The 15,180-nt window shown below is 42.0% G+C and overlaps 1 protein-coding gene and 1 non-coding gene across 17 annotated transcripts in view; both read left to right on the top strand.

Annotated features, from left to right (window-relative positions):
* ACACA (acetyl-CoA carboxylase alpha) overlaps window positions 1-15,180 on the top strand; it is a 283,001-nt gene that overhangs the window by 249,976 nt on the left and 17,845 nt on the right. For all 16 annotated transcript variants that reach the window (XM_040455131.1, XM_040455127.1, XM_040455128.1 and 13 more), the window contains 2 exons: window positions 6,121-6,298; window positions 8,051-8,163. In XM_040455131.1, the coding sequence (XP_040311065.1) occupies window positions 6,121-6,298; window positions 8,051-8,163 (291 nt within the window). The remainder of the gene's footprint in view (window positions 1-6,120; window positions 6,299-8,050; window positions 8,164-15,180) is intronic.
* LOC121017414 (U2 spliceosomal RNA) lies at window positions 14,009-14,199 on the top strand. Its single transcript, XR_005784755.1, has one exon. It is a non-coding gene; the product is annotated as a U2 spliceosomal RNA (small nuclear RNA).

Raw genomic sequence — 15,180 nt, 5'->3', positions numbered from 1 at the left:
AGACTACATACCAGGAGGGGATGAGTACACTGATGAGTGTAACTTCATTCATGGGGGGAGACGTCTGGGTTCTGTAGCAGTAGAATGAGTGAGGGGAATGGAAGGAGGGAGGGGTTGGCAATGCTGGAGTAGAGTGGTCAGAGATACAGACATATCAAATGCGAAAGAATGAACCCAGAAATAGCTTAGCACAGGAGCATCTTTGGCTCTGAAGGAGGAAAAACCTGAGGAAGTTAGCCCTTTTATAGGTTATCAGCTGTGTATGGAGAGAGATTAGAGCTTTGTGCCAACAACTTTCCCTTCACCTGGCTAGGAAAAGCCCTGTACAGCCAGGCTTCCCTGGCAAAGTGTAAAAGACTAGTGTGGTTTTTCTTTTCTTTTTTTTCAGTTGTAAAGTTTCCCGTTGCCCATATTTGCTGGAAATCTACCACATTTTGCACTTTTCTTGGGGGAGACTTGGACTATACATTGAAATTAATGTTTTTATACTTTGATAGACTCTCAGGTGAATTTTGTGACAAAGATAATAAATCAGTGGAAATGCCGTGAGATACTGAAAGTGTAGGTTCAACAAGTCAATCCTGGACATTGTTATTGAGTTCCTACGTGCAAGGAACTATGCTAGCTGCTTCCGAGAAAACAAAACTGAGTCAGAAAGAGACACTGCCTCAAGGAGTTGAGAAAAATGTCTGAGGCAAAATGATAAAGCCACAAAGTATAAACAAAATACTACAGTGTTCAAAAGAGTATGTATGATACTATGCTGAAGTGTTTTTCTCTGGGGGAGGAGCCTGAGACTCCTTTCATTCCTTTATATGAGGTTTATTTAGCATCCAGCTTCACTTTATCCCACATTTCTTGGCTATACAATTTGCATTAAGACTTAGAGGAGAGAATGCAAAGCCGGTACTCCTTAGTTATCTCTCTTCCCGAGGGCCACTGAGAATTCACTCTTCCTGATCTTCCTTAGGAGTAAGTCAGCCTGGCTCTTTTGTCCTAAGGAGTTCAGAGTTCAACAGCTTGCTGCTTGTAGGAAAAGCTTCAGTTCTACTGCATGTGGCTCAGGCCCAGGTTGGCTGCCAGCCCTGTAACAATAAAAGCAACAACAATTAGGAGTCATTGAGCTCCTTTCGCCAGAAACCGTGCTAACCATTTTATGTGCACTGTCTTACATAATCGTCACAACAAGCACTTCTGAGGGGTAGGCCGTAGTATTTATCTGCCTTTTACATAAATTGAGACTTAGGTTAAGTAAATTTCCCAAGATCATTTAGCTGAAGAATGACAGAGCTGGGAGAGGAACACAGCTCTGTCTGACTTCCTCCAGCACAGTTGGCTGAGTTTAGAGCCTAGGACCAAACCAGGTCTACCAGAACATCCCCTGGAATAGACTGTGTAGGTTCCTGAGAAAGTTCTTAGCCACCTGCCTGTCTTCTGCTTTGAAGTTGTCCTTGGTCACTGTGATAAGAAACTTCAAGTGGTCAGATAGGAGTTATTTTTTTTCATATTGCAGGAAAGTACATATAACATAATGTTTATCATTTTAACCATCTGTAAGTGTACTATTCAGTGGCATTAAATATATTCACATGTTATGTAACAATCAGCACTAAATATACCCCAAACCTTTTCATTACCCTTGACACAAATTCTGTACCCATTAAACAATAACTTCCCCCATCCGCCTGGGGCCCCCCCCCCCCCCGCCTCTGGTCAAAAATGAGTTACTGGCCTGATACAGGCCAGGGCCCGTTCTGTCTTCAGAGTTTTGGTGCTGCTGTATCCATTATCACTTAAGATAAATAAGCTTTGGGGAAGATAGAGATCAGTGTAAATGTAGGAAGGGGAAGAACATTGCCTTTCATATTTACATACAGGTCAGGATGTTTTCTACATATTATCTCATGTAAAGGGACCTAAGCTGAGAGTCATTCCATATCCCTTGGGGAGATGTTTGCAGTTTTGGTTTCAATACTGGCTGGGGATTATGCAGGGAGGGAAAATAAACAATTATGCCATCCCTCAGTGCACACAAACACACAGCCAGGAGCCGACTGCACTGTGGGTAAAATGACTCCAAAATTGTGTGTAATGAGTAGGAAAAGATTAGAGACAGCTCTTGCTATGCTGAAAATTGACATTAGTGGAGAGAAAAAAAAACTCTTTACTAGTCAGCCTAGGAGGTCTAATTCGAGCAGTAAAAATATAAATAAATAAATAAAAGTATGTCAAGATGGTATTGGTGCTTTTTTTCCAATGAGTTCTATCTGGCCGGAAGGCTATTCAGCATAATGCAAAATTAAATTATAAAAACTGGCTGAATATTTAGATGGAAGAGCCATTTGGAAGCAGTTTATTTAGGCGAACCGGCAATGACCCACAACAGGGAGACATCAAGCGTGAAATTTACTAGAAATTAGCACCAGGGTCCCAGCCTCAGCATGAATAGCTTGATAGGATGCAAATCCCAGTGATATTAAGCTGCCTCACTGCTGGTGCTACAGGGTCACTCTCAGTTGGCTTTTCATGTTATACTTATTATTTTTTCCTGGGACAGGTTATAAATAACAATAAAAAAACATTTATTGAAAACTTTAACCGGAATGAAAGTCTATTTTAAAGTCTCTGATTACTTGGATGTTGAAAGACTGTGTCAGCCGGCCATAATGAACTGGCATTATGTGTATGCAGCTTGTGTATGCCTAATGTTTACCTTCAGCTTCTAACAGATAATCTCGCCCCAGGCCAATAAGATCTGTTCCAGTTTCAAGAGTATGGGGCACTGTGGAAACACCCTACCACCCTGCTCCCTTGTTTGGTACATGTGGCTGCCACAGTTTATCTATGTTGTATAACAATGAAGGCCCCGGGCAGGATTGGTGCTTGGTTGCTGAGAACGCACCAGAAAGGCTCTGTGATTGTATGCAGATGTGCTTTGCTCACAGTGCTTAGAAAGTACCAAGCCCCCACCTCTCCACTGAAGAACCTATCAGTATTGTCCATTCTTAGTTGCTTTTCCCATGGCCTGAGAATTGACAGTCAGCATATGCATAGCTTTACAATTCCCTAGACTGATTTCTCACCTAAAGCCTTGGGAATACACTCGCCCCTGCTACACTTGGCTGTACTTTTGCTCTGTCTCAAATAGGAAGAGATTTCATACAAATATGTATCAGACTATGGCCACACGCTTCAGCGTGCCCTTCAGAATGTACGGTTTGGGGCTGCTGTGATTCAGTGTGAGCGTGTTGTTTGTAGACTTTGTTTTGTGTGTGTCAGTTTATATTTTAATAGCCTTTTGTTGTTTTTTGGGTGTTCTGATGGTTGGATTGTGGGTTTGTTGGTGTTCCAGGTTAGATGGAGGCATTGTTTTTGGTCCTGAGCCTGTCAGCTTTAATGAAGCCTGGGGCCCCTTTTCTACTCCCAGTCATGGGGCCTGAAGGTAATTGCTTGGCAGTCAGATCCAAGCCCTTCACATAGCTGTGTAGTGTCATCAATACAATTTCTTACTTTTATGAACATACAAAAACTCCAGGCAAAATTTAAAAATATTCAGTCATTTTATTTCAGTCTCTTTTCTGGTTTTTATTTTACTCAGCCATTGTATCAGATGCTAGAAAGCAGCCTTGGCCTCCCGCTCTTTCCTTCCAGTAAGAATGAGGTCACAGAAAGTGGACTTCAAGAATCAAAAAGATCTGGGTTCGAGTCTCATACTCTGCCACTTATTCACTTATTTAACTAAGCCTCAGTTTACTCATCTATAACTCGGGTTAGAAGAACATGGTTTTCTGATAATTAAGTGATTCATTTGTGTGTGTGTATGAAATCATGCTGCCTGATATGCAGTAAACTAGCCATGATGATGAAAAAGAGGGACTAAAGTTCATTTCAGAAAGTAAAACATGCACACTCAGCTTCATCCCAAACTACTTGCATATATGAACTTGAGGGTGTCTTTTTAAATGTTTTTTTAAATTATGTTTTATTTTTGAGAAAGAGACAGAGACAGAGACAGAGTGTGAGCACGGGAGGGGCAGAATCCAAAGCAGGCTCCAGGTTCCAAGCTGTCAGCACAGAGCCCAGTGCGGGGCTCAAACTCATGAACTGTGAGATCATGACCTGAGCCAAAGTCAGATGCTCAATCGACTGAGCCACCCAGGCATCCCATATGAACTTGAGTTTAAAAAATTAAATAAATGGGCGTGCATTTTAAATAAAGTCCTTTCAAGGGGCTGGGTCTGTTAATCATAGATAGTACAGACAGATTTTGATGTGGGTGTATCTTTAAGAAACAGAAGTGAGTGAGAAGGCTGGACACTGTCTTCGTTTACTTCTAACTTACTTTTTCCTCTTTCTTTTGTGTGCTTTTTTTCTATTGTTTTACTTTTTCCTTCTATCCATGTCTTCCATTTCTTCTCTGTGCATGACACCACTGAGGGCTACTCCTTTCCGTTACTTGTTCTGAGGCTGAGACTGTACTCTTGGCAGCACTGAAAAATGTACTGCTAATTACACAATTATTTTATTATGTAGCACTGGTTGAAATATCCACTAAAGAATTAATTTAGTTAAAATAATTTGAACTGAGCAATTATTTTCATAACCACAGAATTAGCGTAAAGCGCTTAAAGTCCTTTATTCCCTGCTCTTCATACAGCAGTTGTGTAATTAGCAGTAAATTTTTTTGGTCTTTGCTTTCCTCCCAAAGGGATAAATGTCTTTGCTCTGATCATATATACAGAGTATATGACCATACATATCCCTTATAGGGTAGGGAGTTTTTCCCGGAGCAACTTCTAAATTTCTGGAGTTTCTGAAGTCTTCACAGAGCAGCCAGGTTGGGCAATGGAGAGAGGCATATACTTTGCAGTTAACTGTGCTCACTGATGGTTTGTATAAAGAGAGCCATTTTTACTTTGGAGAAGGTGGCAGTTTAATTTGCCAGTAACTACAATGAAAGCAATTTCTATTTGGATTTGCCCTTAACTTTCTGAAAAATGCTTTTTTGCTCTGGATTTCCAGAATTGATTTATTCCAAATTGAGATCCTTGCTTTGATAGGAAAGTTTGAACTCAGTTGAACCTGTTATTTGGTGTTTAGAAAGGATCCATTGAGGTTCTGCTGAAGTGCTCATTAAACATCTGGAATCATAAACCTAAGACTTTAGACATGCACAGACTTCAGTGAGCTGGGAAATGGGAAGAAGTCCATAAATTGTTGGGAAATAAATAATAACTGATCCTACTTTCCAAGGACTCTATTTATGCACCAGGGTGCCTTTTCTTCAGGTTGCTCCTAGCCTTGTGGGGGATTACAAAGTGTACTCTTTAGCAAAATGAAGAGGTAGCTCTTCTTTTTATGTGGCTGTGTGATGTTTCCAGTAAATACGTATGCATTTTAAATGTTTTCTCATATTGATGCCCTGGTAAAAATGGAACTGTTAAAGAATTAACTTGTTTTTCTTTCTCGTTATGTTCTTTCCAAAGTGCGTATGTGCTCACCCATTCATTCAGCAGATACTTACTCTGAGCACTATGTTCCAGGCACTGGACAAGACACTGGGGATACCAAGAGGAAAGATGCCATTTTGAAGATAAAAATTTTGAAGGCTCCATTTCCATTAGCTATACCTTTTAAGAGCTTATCATATTCTGAGTATCATGAGGAGACTTGAAAAGAGCTTGAATAGTTCCTTCCTTCAGAAAACTTAATGTAGTGAGAGAGATCACATATTGACATGAAAAATACTCAGTGTCTGTAGAGCAAGTGTGAATTAATATAATGAAACCAGAATCTGGCAATTCAGAAAGGCTATAAAATGGATATGCAATCCATAGGGCTTGCACACTGTCTTATGAAAGACAGTGCACTTCTCTTGTGTTTTTGAAGATCCTGTAGAGTCTTGAATAGCATTACAGGTGGAAATCCCCATCCTTTCAATTTTTCAGGGTGGCCAGACAGGACCTAGGGTGGCTGAACCCCCAGACCTGTCACCTCTGATCTGAGCAGCCTCCTCATGGAGGCACAGCTCACGATATAAATATTGTTTTCTGTGTATACCATGATGTGAACGATGTTTGGAAGCATTGTTTCATGATTTCTGATTTGTCTCCTCTATAGATATGTACGACCAGGTGCTGAAGTTTGGTGCTTACATCGTGGATAGCTTACGGGAGTGCTCCCAGCCTGTGTTGGTTTACATTCCTCCTCAAGCTGAGCTCCGGGGTGGCTCCTGGGTTGTGATTGACCCCACCATCAACCCCCGGCACATGGAGATGTATGCTGACCGAGAAAGCAGGTAGCATTTCTTCTTTTTTTCCATTCACTGCCTCTGAAGGTCCTCTAGCTGTTGGTTTCCTCCTGGAGAACATTATAACCAGAGAACTTTATTTGAATCTCTATTTCCAGAGGGTTACAAGGTCAGAAAAATAGATTTCCTAAATAGTGTCTGCTGGGATGAGAAAGAAAGGAGGTAGGGGTCAGGCTTTCCCAGTGTGGTCCCCCACCCCAGATTCTTTTACCAAGAAGTCCTCTATCCCACATATCCCCAGACTCAGAGAGATTGTCTCCTCTGTTTGTGTTTCAGATAGGCCTATTACTGTCTCTTTCTTAGATATGGGGCAGATGGAACTGAAAGCAAGTTGGTGTAGAAGGACTAAAGTGTTAGTCTGGAGTTCTGAAGCCTTAACTGACTGGTGAGCAACTTGAAGCAGTTTTACTCCTCCTGAACTGCTTGTCTGTGGAACAAGCTGGTCGTCACTGGGGTGTACCATAGCACCTGCCTTCTGTGATTCCAAACCGAAGCTGCTCCCTCAGAGTCCAGTGTCACACTCTGGCACTCTAGGACACTTGGAGAACAGTGTTTACAGCATCCAAAGGACTGCAAAAGAAAAAGTCCCAGACCTTTGTCAAGAGGTGGTCCTTGAAACTACTTAAGTAAAACAGACCACATCCAGCTTCCTTTCACAATCAGTTTTCAGCCCTTTCCAAAATAGGGAAATTTCACATTGTATTTCTTTGACATTTTCCGTGCCACTTCCTGCATCTGATCATTTTACTTGAATACCTGCTTCTCTGTTTCTGCAAAAATTTTAGCCTCCTGCTTCAAATGCTGCTTGGGAGAGTCCAGTAGTTTTATCAGATCACTCAGCTAGCAGTCTACACCCAGGGATTTATTATTTTTAAATCCAAATCTAGCCCCTGATCTGATACCAGATCACAGACAGTTCCTCTGCAGACTGTGGAGCAAGACCACTGGGTTTCAGATGCAGCTCTGTCACTTGTTAGGCTCGGACAAGTCTCTTAACGCCCTGTACCTTAGTTTCCTCATCTGTAAAATGGGAGATAATAGTAACTTCCCTCATAGAGGGTGTAGACTGGGTATAGGACTGCTGTGAAGATTCATGTGTAAGCACTTGGAACAGTGCCATGTATGTACTAAGTAGTAGCTGTAATTTTTTTCAATTGAAAAGCTTTTTTTTTTTTTTTAAGTTGTATAGGGTAACGTTCCTAGTAATAGAACAAAATTAGTATGCACTAGTAATAACCCTGAGACCTCTCCATAGCAGTAGGCAGAATGTTTTCTTTCCTGCTTGGCCCAGCCCAGTGTGTCATCCTGCCAGCAGACTAACAGCTGTGCGTGGGACCGATCAGCATCGACCTCTCATCGCACAGCCTAAGTGCTGGAGGCTGGTCCCCTGCCACGGTGCCTACATCATCTTTTTTTTTTCTTCCCCCTCCTGGAAAATAATGTGATTCCTGCTACCCTTATCGGCTGTAGATGGTGGAATCTATATTCCTCTTTTGAGATGGAAGTAGACTGGTGTGGTAATGAGAATTATTTTAATTGCTTTTTGCCAGGCCTTTCTCACAGCCCACTTAGACACTTTTTGATGCCTGCCTCTCCCTGGGGTTACTCCTGTGAGCCATGGGTGGCCAAAACCATAATGAAGCTATTTCCTGGTCTGCAAATCGTAACCAGCCTCGTTCAGTTGTCTCCTTCCTTTAAAGTGCCTCTATTTCTGTTTTGTTTTCTTTCTCTCTGATCCAGGGGATCAGTTCTGGAGCCAGAAGGGACAGTAGAAATCAAATTCCGCAGAAAAGATCTGGTGAAAACCATGCGTCGGGTGGACCCAGTCTACATTCGCTTGGCTGAACGATTGGGTATGTCTGCTTGTCCTCCTGGCAAATCAATGAGCCATTCAGCTGATTTGTAATGAGTGCATTCATAGGCCAGGGGAGGAGGCACTGAAGCATTTGATCAAATTCATGATAATCTTTATTTACTGTCCTCTATATGGTAAGAGCCCTGGTAGAATGAAATAGTGTATGTAATAGGAGGGAAAGTAGGACCTAAAAAAGCAAAAGTCACCCAAGTTTTCTTCTGATATTTTCTTATAATTCACACAGTCCATCTTTCTGGCCTTGTGGATGATATCCTCGTAAAGAACAATTAGCTGGAAGTTGCTGTTGGGGGGCAGGCTAATCAGGCAGAGAATATGCTTTAAAGTCCTCAAAAGTCTTAAGAGTTCCGTTTCTGGTTGTCTCTTTGGACATTTCTGAGGAATGTGAGTCGATGTCATGGGACAGAGAAGCTGGAGACCTACCCAGGTGGAGTTCCAGGGCCATCTCGAGCTAGAGAAACCCAAGTAAAGACTACGCACAGCCCTGGGAACATTTGTGCGCACTACTCTGTTGCTCATTTGTTTTTGGAGCTTTGGAAGGGCTGCAGCTTGCACATAGGACTAAACTGTGGGAGCCCTGTGTCAAGTCCAGAGACTGAAATGCATTTCAGGTTCTTCTGAAGCACTGATTATCTGCCTAGACCTCCCATCAAGCCCCTCACTAGGTTAGTGAAGATAATTGCTTGGAGTCCTTTTGTTAGTTTGTTTTGGTTTTGTTTTTCTAGGAACAGAGTGATTGTCTTTAAAAGGTAATGAAACTCCGTGAATGGAAGGCATAAAAAGGAGAGGTGCTAGTTAATTTATGTTTCAAATAGTAATTTAATTAATAAAGTACCATTTGTGGACGCTTTATATGCTCACTATCTAGAGACACAAAAACTTCTGAGTGTTTGCCTGCACTCTAGAAGACCGCACATCCTGGCAGTTTGGAGCCCTGAGCCAGGTTGCCTGCCAGACACGGTGACTTGGGTTATAATAAACCCTGTGTGCCTCCCATTGTTTGCCATTAGGTAACAACCACCAATAAGTCTAACCCATCTCAGCCTGATCCCTTTATGGGAAGTGCACACATACAACAAGAATTGGCAAAGCTGTTTCTAAAATCTATTGCCACCCAGAAGTGTTGAGGTGGTTTTTTTCTGTCTCTTCTCCAAACAGGATAATTACTTCTGACCAACCCCATACACTTTAATTAAAGTAACTGCAGCTCAAGAGCAAGTTCCTCACAACTGTATACAGTGAGAGCTCTAAAAGCTTCAGCCACTGATAAGCATCTCACTTAGATGGCTCATAATTGCTCCCAGCATCAGGCAGTCGTTCTGCTGTTTTTACCACTAATTCTGTACAAAGGCAGCAATGCCACAATTGCAGGACACAGTGAATTGCATAATTTTCTCTCTCTCTCTTTTTTTTTTCTTTTTTTCTTCTTCTTCTTCTTCTTTTTTTTTTTTTTTCTTCTTTCTTTTTTGCTGGTTTTCTTTCTGGCCAATTTAAAATTTGTCAAAGTCGGTCTTCTTCTGGATCACTGCCCTTTGATATTTCGCGCACTCCATTTGCCACAAACAAGCCGCAGGGCCGCAGTTCATGCTGACTCTAGCAGAAGCAGAGAGAGCTCCATTTATCTTACACTGCCTGCTGAATTCCTACTCATTAACTGGGGGTTCACTGCCTCTTTTTAACCCCCCAATGGCTGTTATCATCCCTTCAGAGTAACTGGGTGGTAGGAAGAGGGATCCTCTCTGACATCTGTTTGCAGAGCAACCGGATGGTGAGGGGTGTGGGGCCAAAGCTTCTTTCTCTTGAAGGAAAGTGATATCGCTCCCACCTTCACCCAGCACCTTTTAACTTTTGAAATACAGGAAGGGGAGAGGGAGGAGATTTCCAAGTGATGGCCATTTAATCATTTGTTACAAATCATCTCATTATCAATTTCCTCTCTGCATTGAAGAAAACCATATTTATTTAACCTTGACCAAAATGGCATTGGAGAAAGAATCCTTAGTCTGCTAAATGTGAGGCAGCTCTGGCCCAGGGCAGGTCAGGAACATGAGAGTAGGTCTAGAATAAAAATAGTCATGTATAAACCTCAGGTTGCTTGTAGGTAAATTGTTTCACTTCTCTGAACATTAGTTTCTTCATCTAGAAAGTGGGGATAATGCCCCAACCTAGCCATTGTGAAGATCAGATGAATGTGCATTCACTTTGAATCTGTGAAGCATTTTTCAAACATAGGGTTTGGCATCATTTCCTGCCTTAATTATCAGAAGAAGGAGACAGCCATGTTTGCTATCTCTGTGGCATAGGTCTACTTTTGTAACAAGTGGTATAGGAAAGGAAATACGAAAGAAGTAGAAAAAGTGGTCTTGTCCCTTAAGCGATTTAAGTTTTTCAGGGAGATCATACATACCCAGGTGTATTTGTGAGGTCACAGGCCAGCAAAGATGTAACAGGACATGCCATGAACTCCACTCCTTTTGGGTTCACGTAGGCTTTTGGCTCTTTTCTCTATGCCTAGAATCAAAAACTGACAAAATACTTTCACACAAAGTGGGTGCAAATGACCTCATTTTCCAGATTGAGAGATTAAGGCAAAAAGAAGACTTCAGTAAATCATCCAAGATACAAAATAAACGTATATCAGCACCCAGAATGGAATTCTGGTTCCCTCTGTTCTGCATTTCTCAGGATTTCCTCAGCTGAATACTGAGCCTGATCAAAATTAAACAGGAATTCTTTCCCTTTGTTATCTAAAGCCAATTCCACTGAGAAAAATCTGATTTAGGAGAAAGCCTGTAGAGGTGGATGTTACCTTATGTTCCCAATCTCTTCCCAGATTGGCCTCTGCACTGGGGAGCACACTGTCAGATCACTTAGAGCACAACTGATTTGACTGTGTTCAAAAACATAATTACTATTTATTCTCTAAGGATAATGAGTAATATTTAATTTCTGAACAGCTAACTTTGTCTGTTTCATATTTTTTATTTTTAAAAATTGACCTTTCATCATTTTATATACTTTGGGTAGAAGGTGGTGAATTACTGGTTTGTAATTCTGTGATTATCATAGCGTATGAAAATAGTACATACCTTGGTTCCCGGTGGAGGTAAAGAGAGAAAGAAATGTGATATAAACCCAAATACCATAGTCTGGAGTCTCAGAACAGGCTTGGTAGAGTCCATGCAGGAAGGATAACTATACTACCAGCCTGGTTGCCTTATGGAAATTCGCTTCCTTCTCTGGAAATAGAGCCCCAGCCTCCATGGCCTCTTTGTGTCTCTCTGACATCCTTCTACCTCCTCAGAGAGCTAGGACCAGGGAGTGGTGTGGGATAGGATGGTCTTCCTAGCCTGGCCTCTTGACACCGGAACCTAAGATTTTCTCCTGGATCCTTACCCTTACAAATCAATTGAGAGAGACAGTCCAAGTGTGAAGCAGTCATATGTTCCCCACTGCCCTCTCCCTCAACACAAATAGTCTCTAGGCAAAGGAGCCACTTAGTGAAACTTTATCCTGCTCCAGACTCACATTTTGAATGTGGCCCTGTTCCCGGGCAGCCTGCCAGGCAGCACCTTGGTGGTGCCCACACAGCACGCCCTGAGAGTGCCGGTCTGACACAGGCAGAGGCCACTCTAGCTGAGCACTGCAGCTGGCCTGCCCCTGGCCCTTCCACCAGCATACCTTCTGCCCAAGGCACCCCAGGTGCAGAGGGAGTATTAGGGCTTGCAGATGTCTGTAGACATCTTCCAGAATGCCTTCCCCCCAAGCCTTCTCTTTTAGCAGCCAGATGACAAGAAAAGGACACTTCCTTGGGTTAAGGGGATTCAGGGGTTAAGCTGGTCTTCTGGCAGGAGTGATCGAAGTATCTGAGCTGTGTGTGCTTTTCCATCTCTTGTGTCCATCTTCAAGATGTTGTAAGCTGAAAAGAGCCGGAATTGCTTGTGGGGGTCAGAAAGCAGCATCCTTACCTGGAAAGTTGAAAAGGAAAGAAGTTCTGATACCAGTGCCTGGGATGTGGCCTCTTGCCCTGTCATCTGTGGTATACATGGAGCGTCCTCACTGGCACCGTGGCCACTGATCTCTGGTAGGCAGGCCCACGAGGAGAGATTATGGCATGGTGCCTCTTCCCTTAGTTAGCAGCCGCTTACAACCCACTTCATCACACTGATTCAGGAGCATTTTGGTTTGATGCAATTTGGTTCAATCGTGACAGCATTTTCTGGGAAGGAGAAGGAGTTGTTTTGATCTGATCTATTAATCTGATTGTATTTATAAAAGCACTTGGGCTTGCCTCTTCCTAGGAAACAGTGATTCACAGTTCTGTCAGGCAGAGAGACCAGGCTGGCATTTTGTTGGACTGAACCTAAGCTTCTGCCTGCCTGCAGGCTGTTGTCAGAATATGTCTGAGAGGCACTGTTCCCACCTGGTCCTAGCTGACCCAGAGCCCTGTCCCTGGTAGATTCAGGGGAGCAACAAAGGAAAGGAAAACTGTAAAGACTTTGAGACTTACTGCCACGAGAATTCAGAGAATTCTGTGCGGCTTCCTGACTCTTTTGTGTGGACTGTTTGCATGGGGGGCACGGGGGACAGGGCTGCAGGGGGAATAATAGATTCTTTTATTCCTATTTGGAAATCTCTGGGTTTACTATAATGATTTTTAAAAATATGAACAGCAGAGCACTAACACCATTGCAAGGAACCTAGGGTTAAACATCCCTGAGAGGATAGCTGTTAAAATCAATATGCAAATGCAGCTGTATTTAGATAGGTATGGCCCCCTTTGAAGAAAAGCAGATATATGAAAATGGGATTTTAAAAAAACTAGATACATTGGGAGAAATTATTCCCATTACAAAAGGATTATTTGCTTTACCAAAGGATTCACTGCAGGGTTCCTTCTAAATAGGTCCCTTAAGGCATTTAAAACAGGATCTGATTTACGCAGTTTTTCAAGAATGCTTTTGTGTAAAGAAAGGCACACCTGTGATGGATACAGAAGTAGTTTTGCAAGGCTTTTTTTTCCCCCCACCCTATCTTACTATCTTTATAGAGAAATTTCTTTCAACATTGAAAATGTGATCTTTTAAACAGCTACTTATGTTTGTACTTCTGAATCTTAATAAGATTCCAGTCTTTTTTATGCTGATTTTTCAGTCTCAAGGTTGAGGTACGGGTGTGTGTTCTTATATCTGAGATATTCTGGAGCTGAGTGAGGGAGGGTGGTCTAGTCCTTTTCTTTAGTTTCATAAGTATTTAACCAATCAAAGCAAATTGCTTTTTTAGGAGAGGAAGAAGGGCCCATAAAAGTTGAAATTGGGTTTAAATTTACATAAAGCTTCTTAGTATAACTAAAAAATGAAAAAAACACTTTAATATCACATTCTTTTATAAAACATTTTCCTTTTTTGCCAGCTTAGGGTTGTTGTTACATAAACGAGAAACTGAGCACAGAAAAGAGATTTCTGCAAGGTCACCTAGTGCCTTTAGCTGAGCAGAGAATTTTCAGCCTACCAGTCTGATTTTCATTCTAAGCTTTGAAAGTCTCACCCCTCCCCCCAAATCCTACACCATAGGATGTGATCTGCTCGTCCATAGGGTAAGGCTCACCTCCTCCTGCCCTCCTTCAGTGTCATGGCTGGGTAAAAAAACACCTCCTGCTGCAGAAATCAGCTCTCTCCTCAGAAGCTTCTCTTCAGCTTTGACCCCATGGAGGAGAGATGTGGCTTTTCATTATGTCCTGGCCCCAGGAACACCTGACAGGCTGCTGCCCTGTGGGCACTTGTGGGTCAATTTAACTTGTTTCATTTAAAGGGCATTGGCTCTATATCGCTTCTCAGCCTTTTGGCTAAGATCAAGTATAGTATCTGTTCTTATCAGTTTAATATCTGATATGTCCTCTATCCGAGGACAATATATTAAATGGATTTTTGGAATTAGGAGATGGAATAGAAGCTTGCTCCATCCACCCCACTCGTCGATATGGTATTGTGATACTTCCAGGAACTGTGCACCTGCTTTGGGGGAAATTTTAAAAATAAAAACGAAATTTAAAAAGAGCATGGGCTCTGAAGCCAGACTACTATCTAAGCCCGAATCCCAGCTCCATGGTTTCCTAGCTTTGCAGCCTTGGGCAAGTTACTTCACTTTTTTGTGCCTCCATTTCTTCATCTGTAAGGTAGCCATCTTTTAGGGTATTTGCAAGGATTAAATGAGATGAAAAGTACTTAAACAATTCTAGCACATAGTAACATCTCAGTAGCGTTAGCTCTTCTTATTGGATCAGAATAGTACAGACTAGTAGTACTCTCTTCTGTATTTAGTTCTTTACATTGAAATATTTTTTAACTCTTATAGTTATCCAACCTTATGGTGGATTTTTAGGATTTCATGGGGACTTTTTATTTTGGGAAGAAAGAGACGAGAGTAACCTACCTTTCTTCTCCCGTTTCAGCCTTTCCCTAAAGTAGGATTCTAGAAAAGAATGACTTTCCTCCCTGTAGCATATTCTTAAACACACTCACACACGCACACAACGACTTGCTTTCCTAAAAACCCTGAGGCCCTGCAATCTGGCTAGAAAAGAAAGAAAACCATTCCAAGATATTTAATTGTACAGGGAGCTTACAGGATTGATCGAGAGCTTAGCTTTTTACAATAGTCCAGTGAATAAGAAATGCTCCTGACAAACGATCAATGATAGGATAATCACTCTTTATCCCCCTCCTCATTCTTACCTTCTTTCTTTCAGGAGAACAGGGTTCAGAAGTCAAAAATCTTTATAGACGCCGCTTTTAAATTAAGCAGAAAATAGACATTGACATATTTGTTAATCTCCCCTAAATCATTACTAGGGCTGGCTGCTTTGCCGTACAAGGAGAGAGGGGCCCTCCATGTGCTACACAAGGGTCTAACTAGCTTAAAAGCAGCCTTTTATTTTTAGAAAATAAAATGTAGCAAACCTTTTCTCCCCCCCCCCACCCCCACTTGAGGCACACAA

Source organism: Herpailurus yagouaroundi, unplaced genomic scaffold (assembly GCF_014898765.1).
Source record: "Herpailurus yagouaroundi ecotype Mexico unplaced genomic scaffold, PumYag 215, whole genome shotgun sequence".
NCBI lineage: Eukaryota > Metazoa > Chordata > Mammalia > Carnivora > Felidae > Herpailurus > Herpailurus yagouaroundi.
The sequence above is the reverse complement of the archived record's forward strand: the minus strand, read 5'-3'. Positions and strand labels throughout refer to the sequence as shown.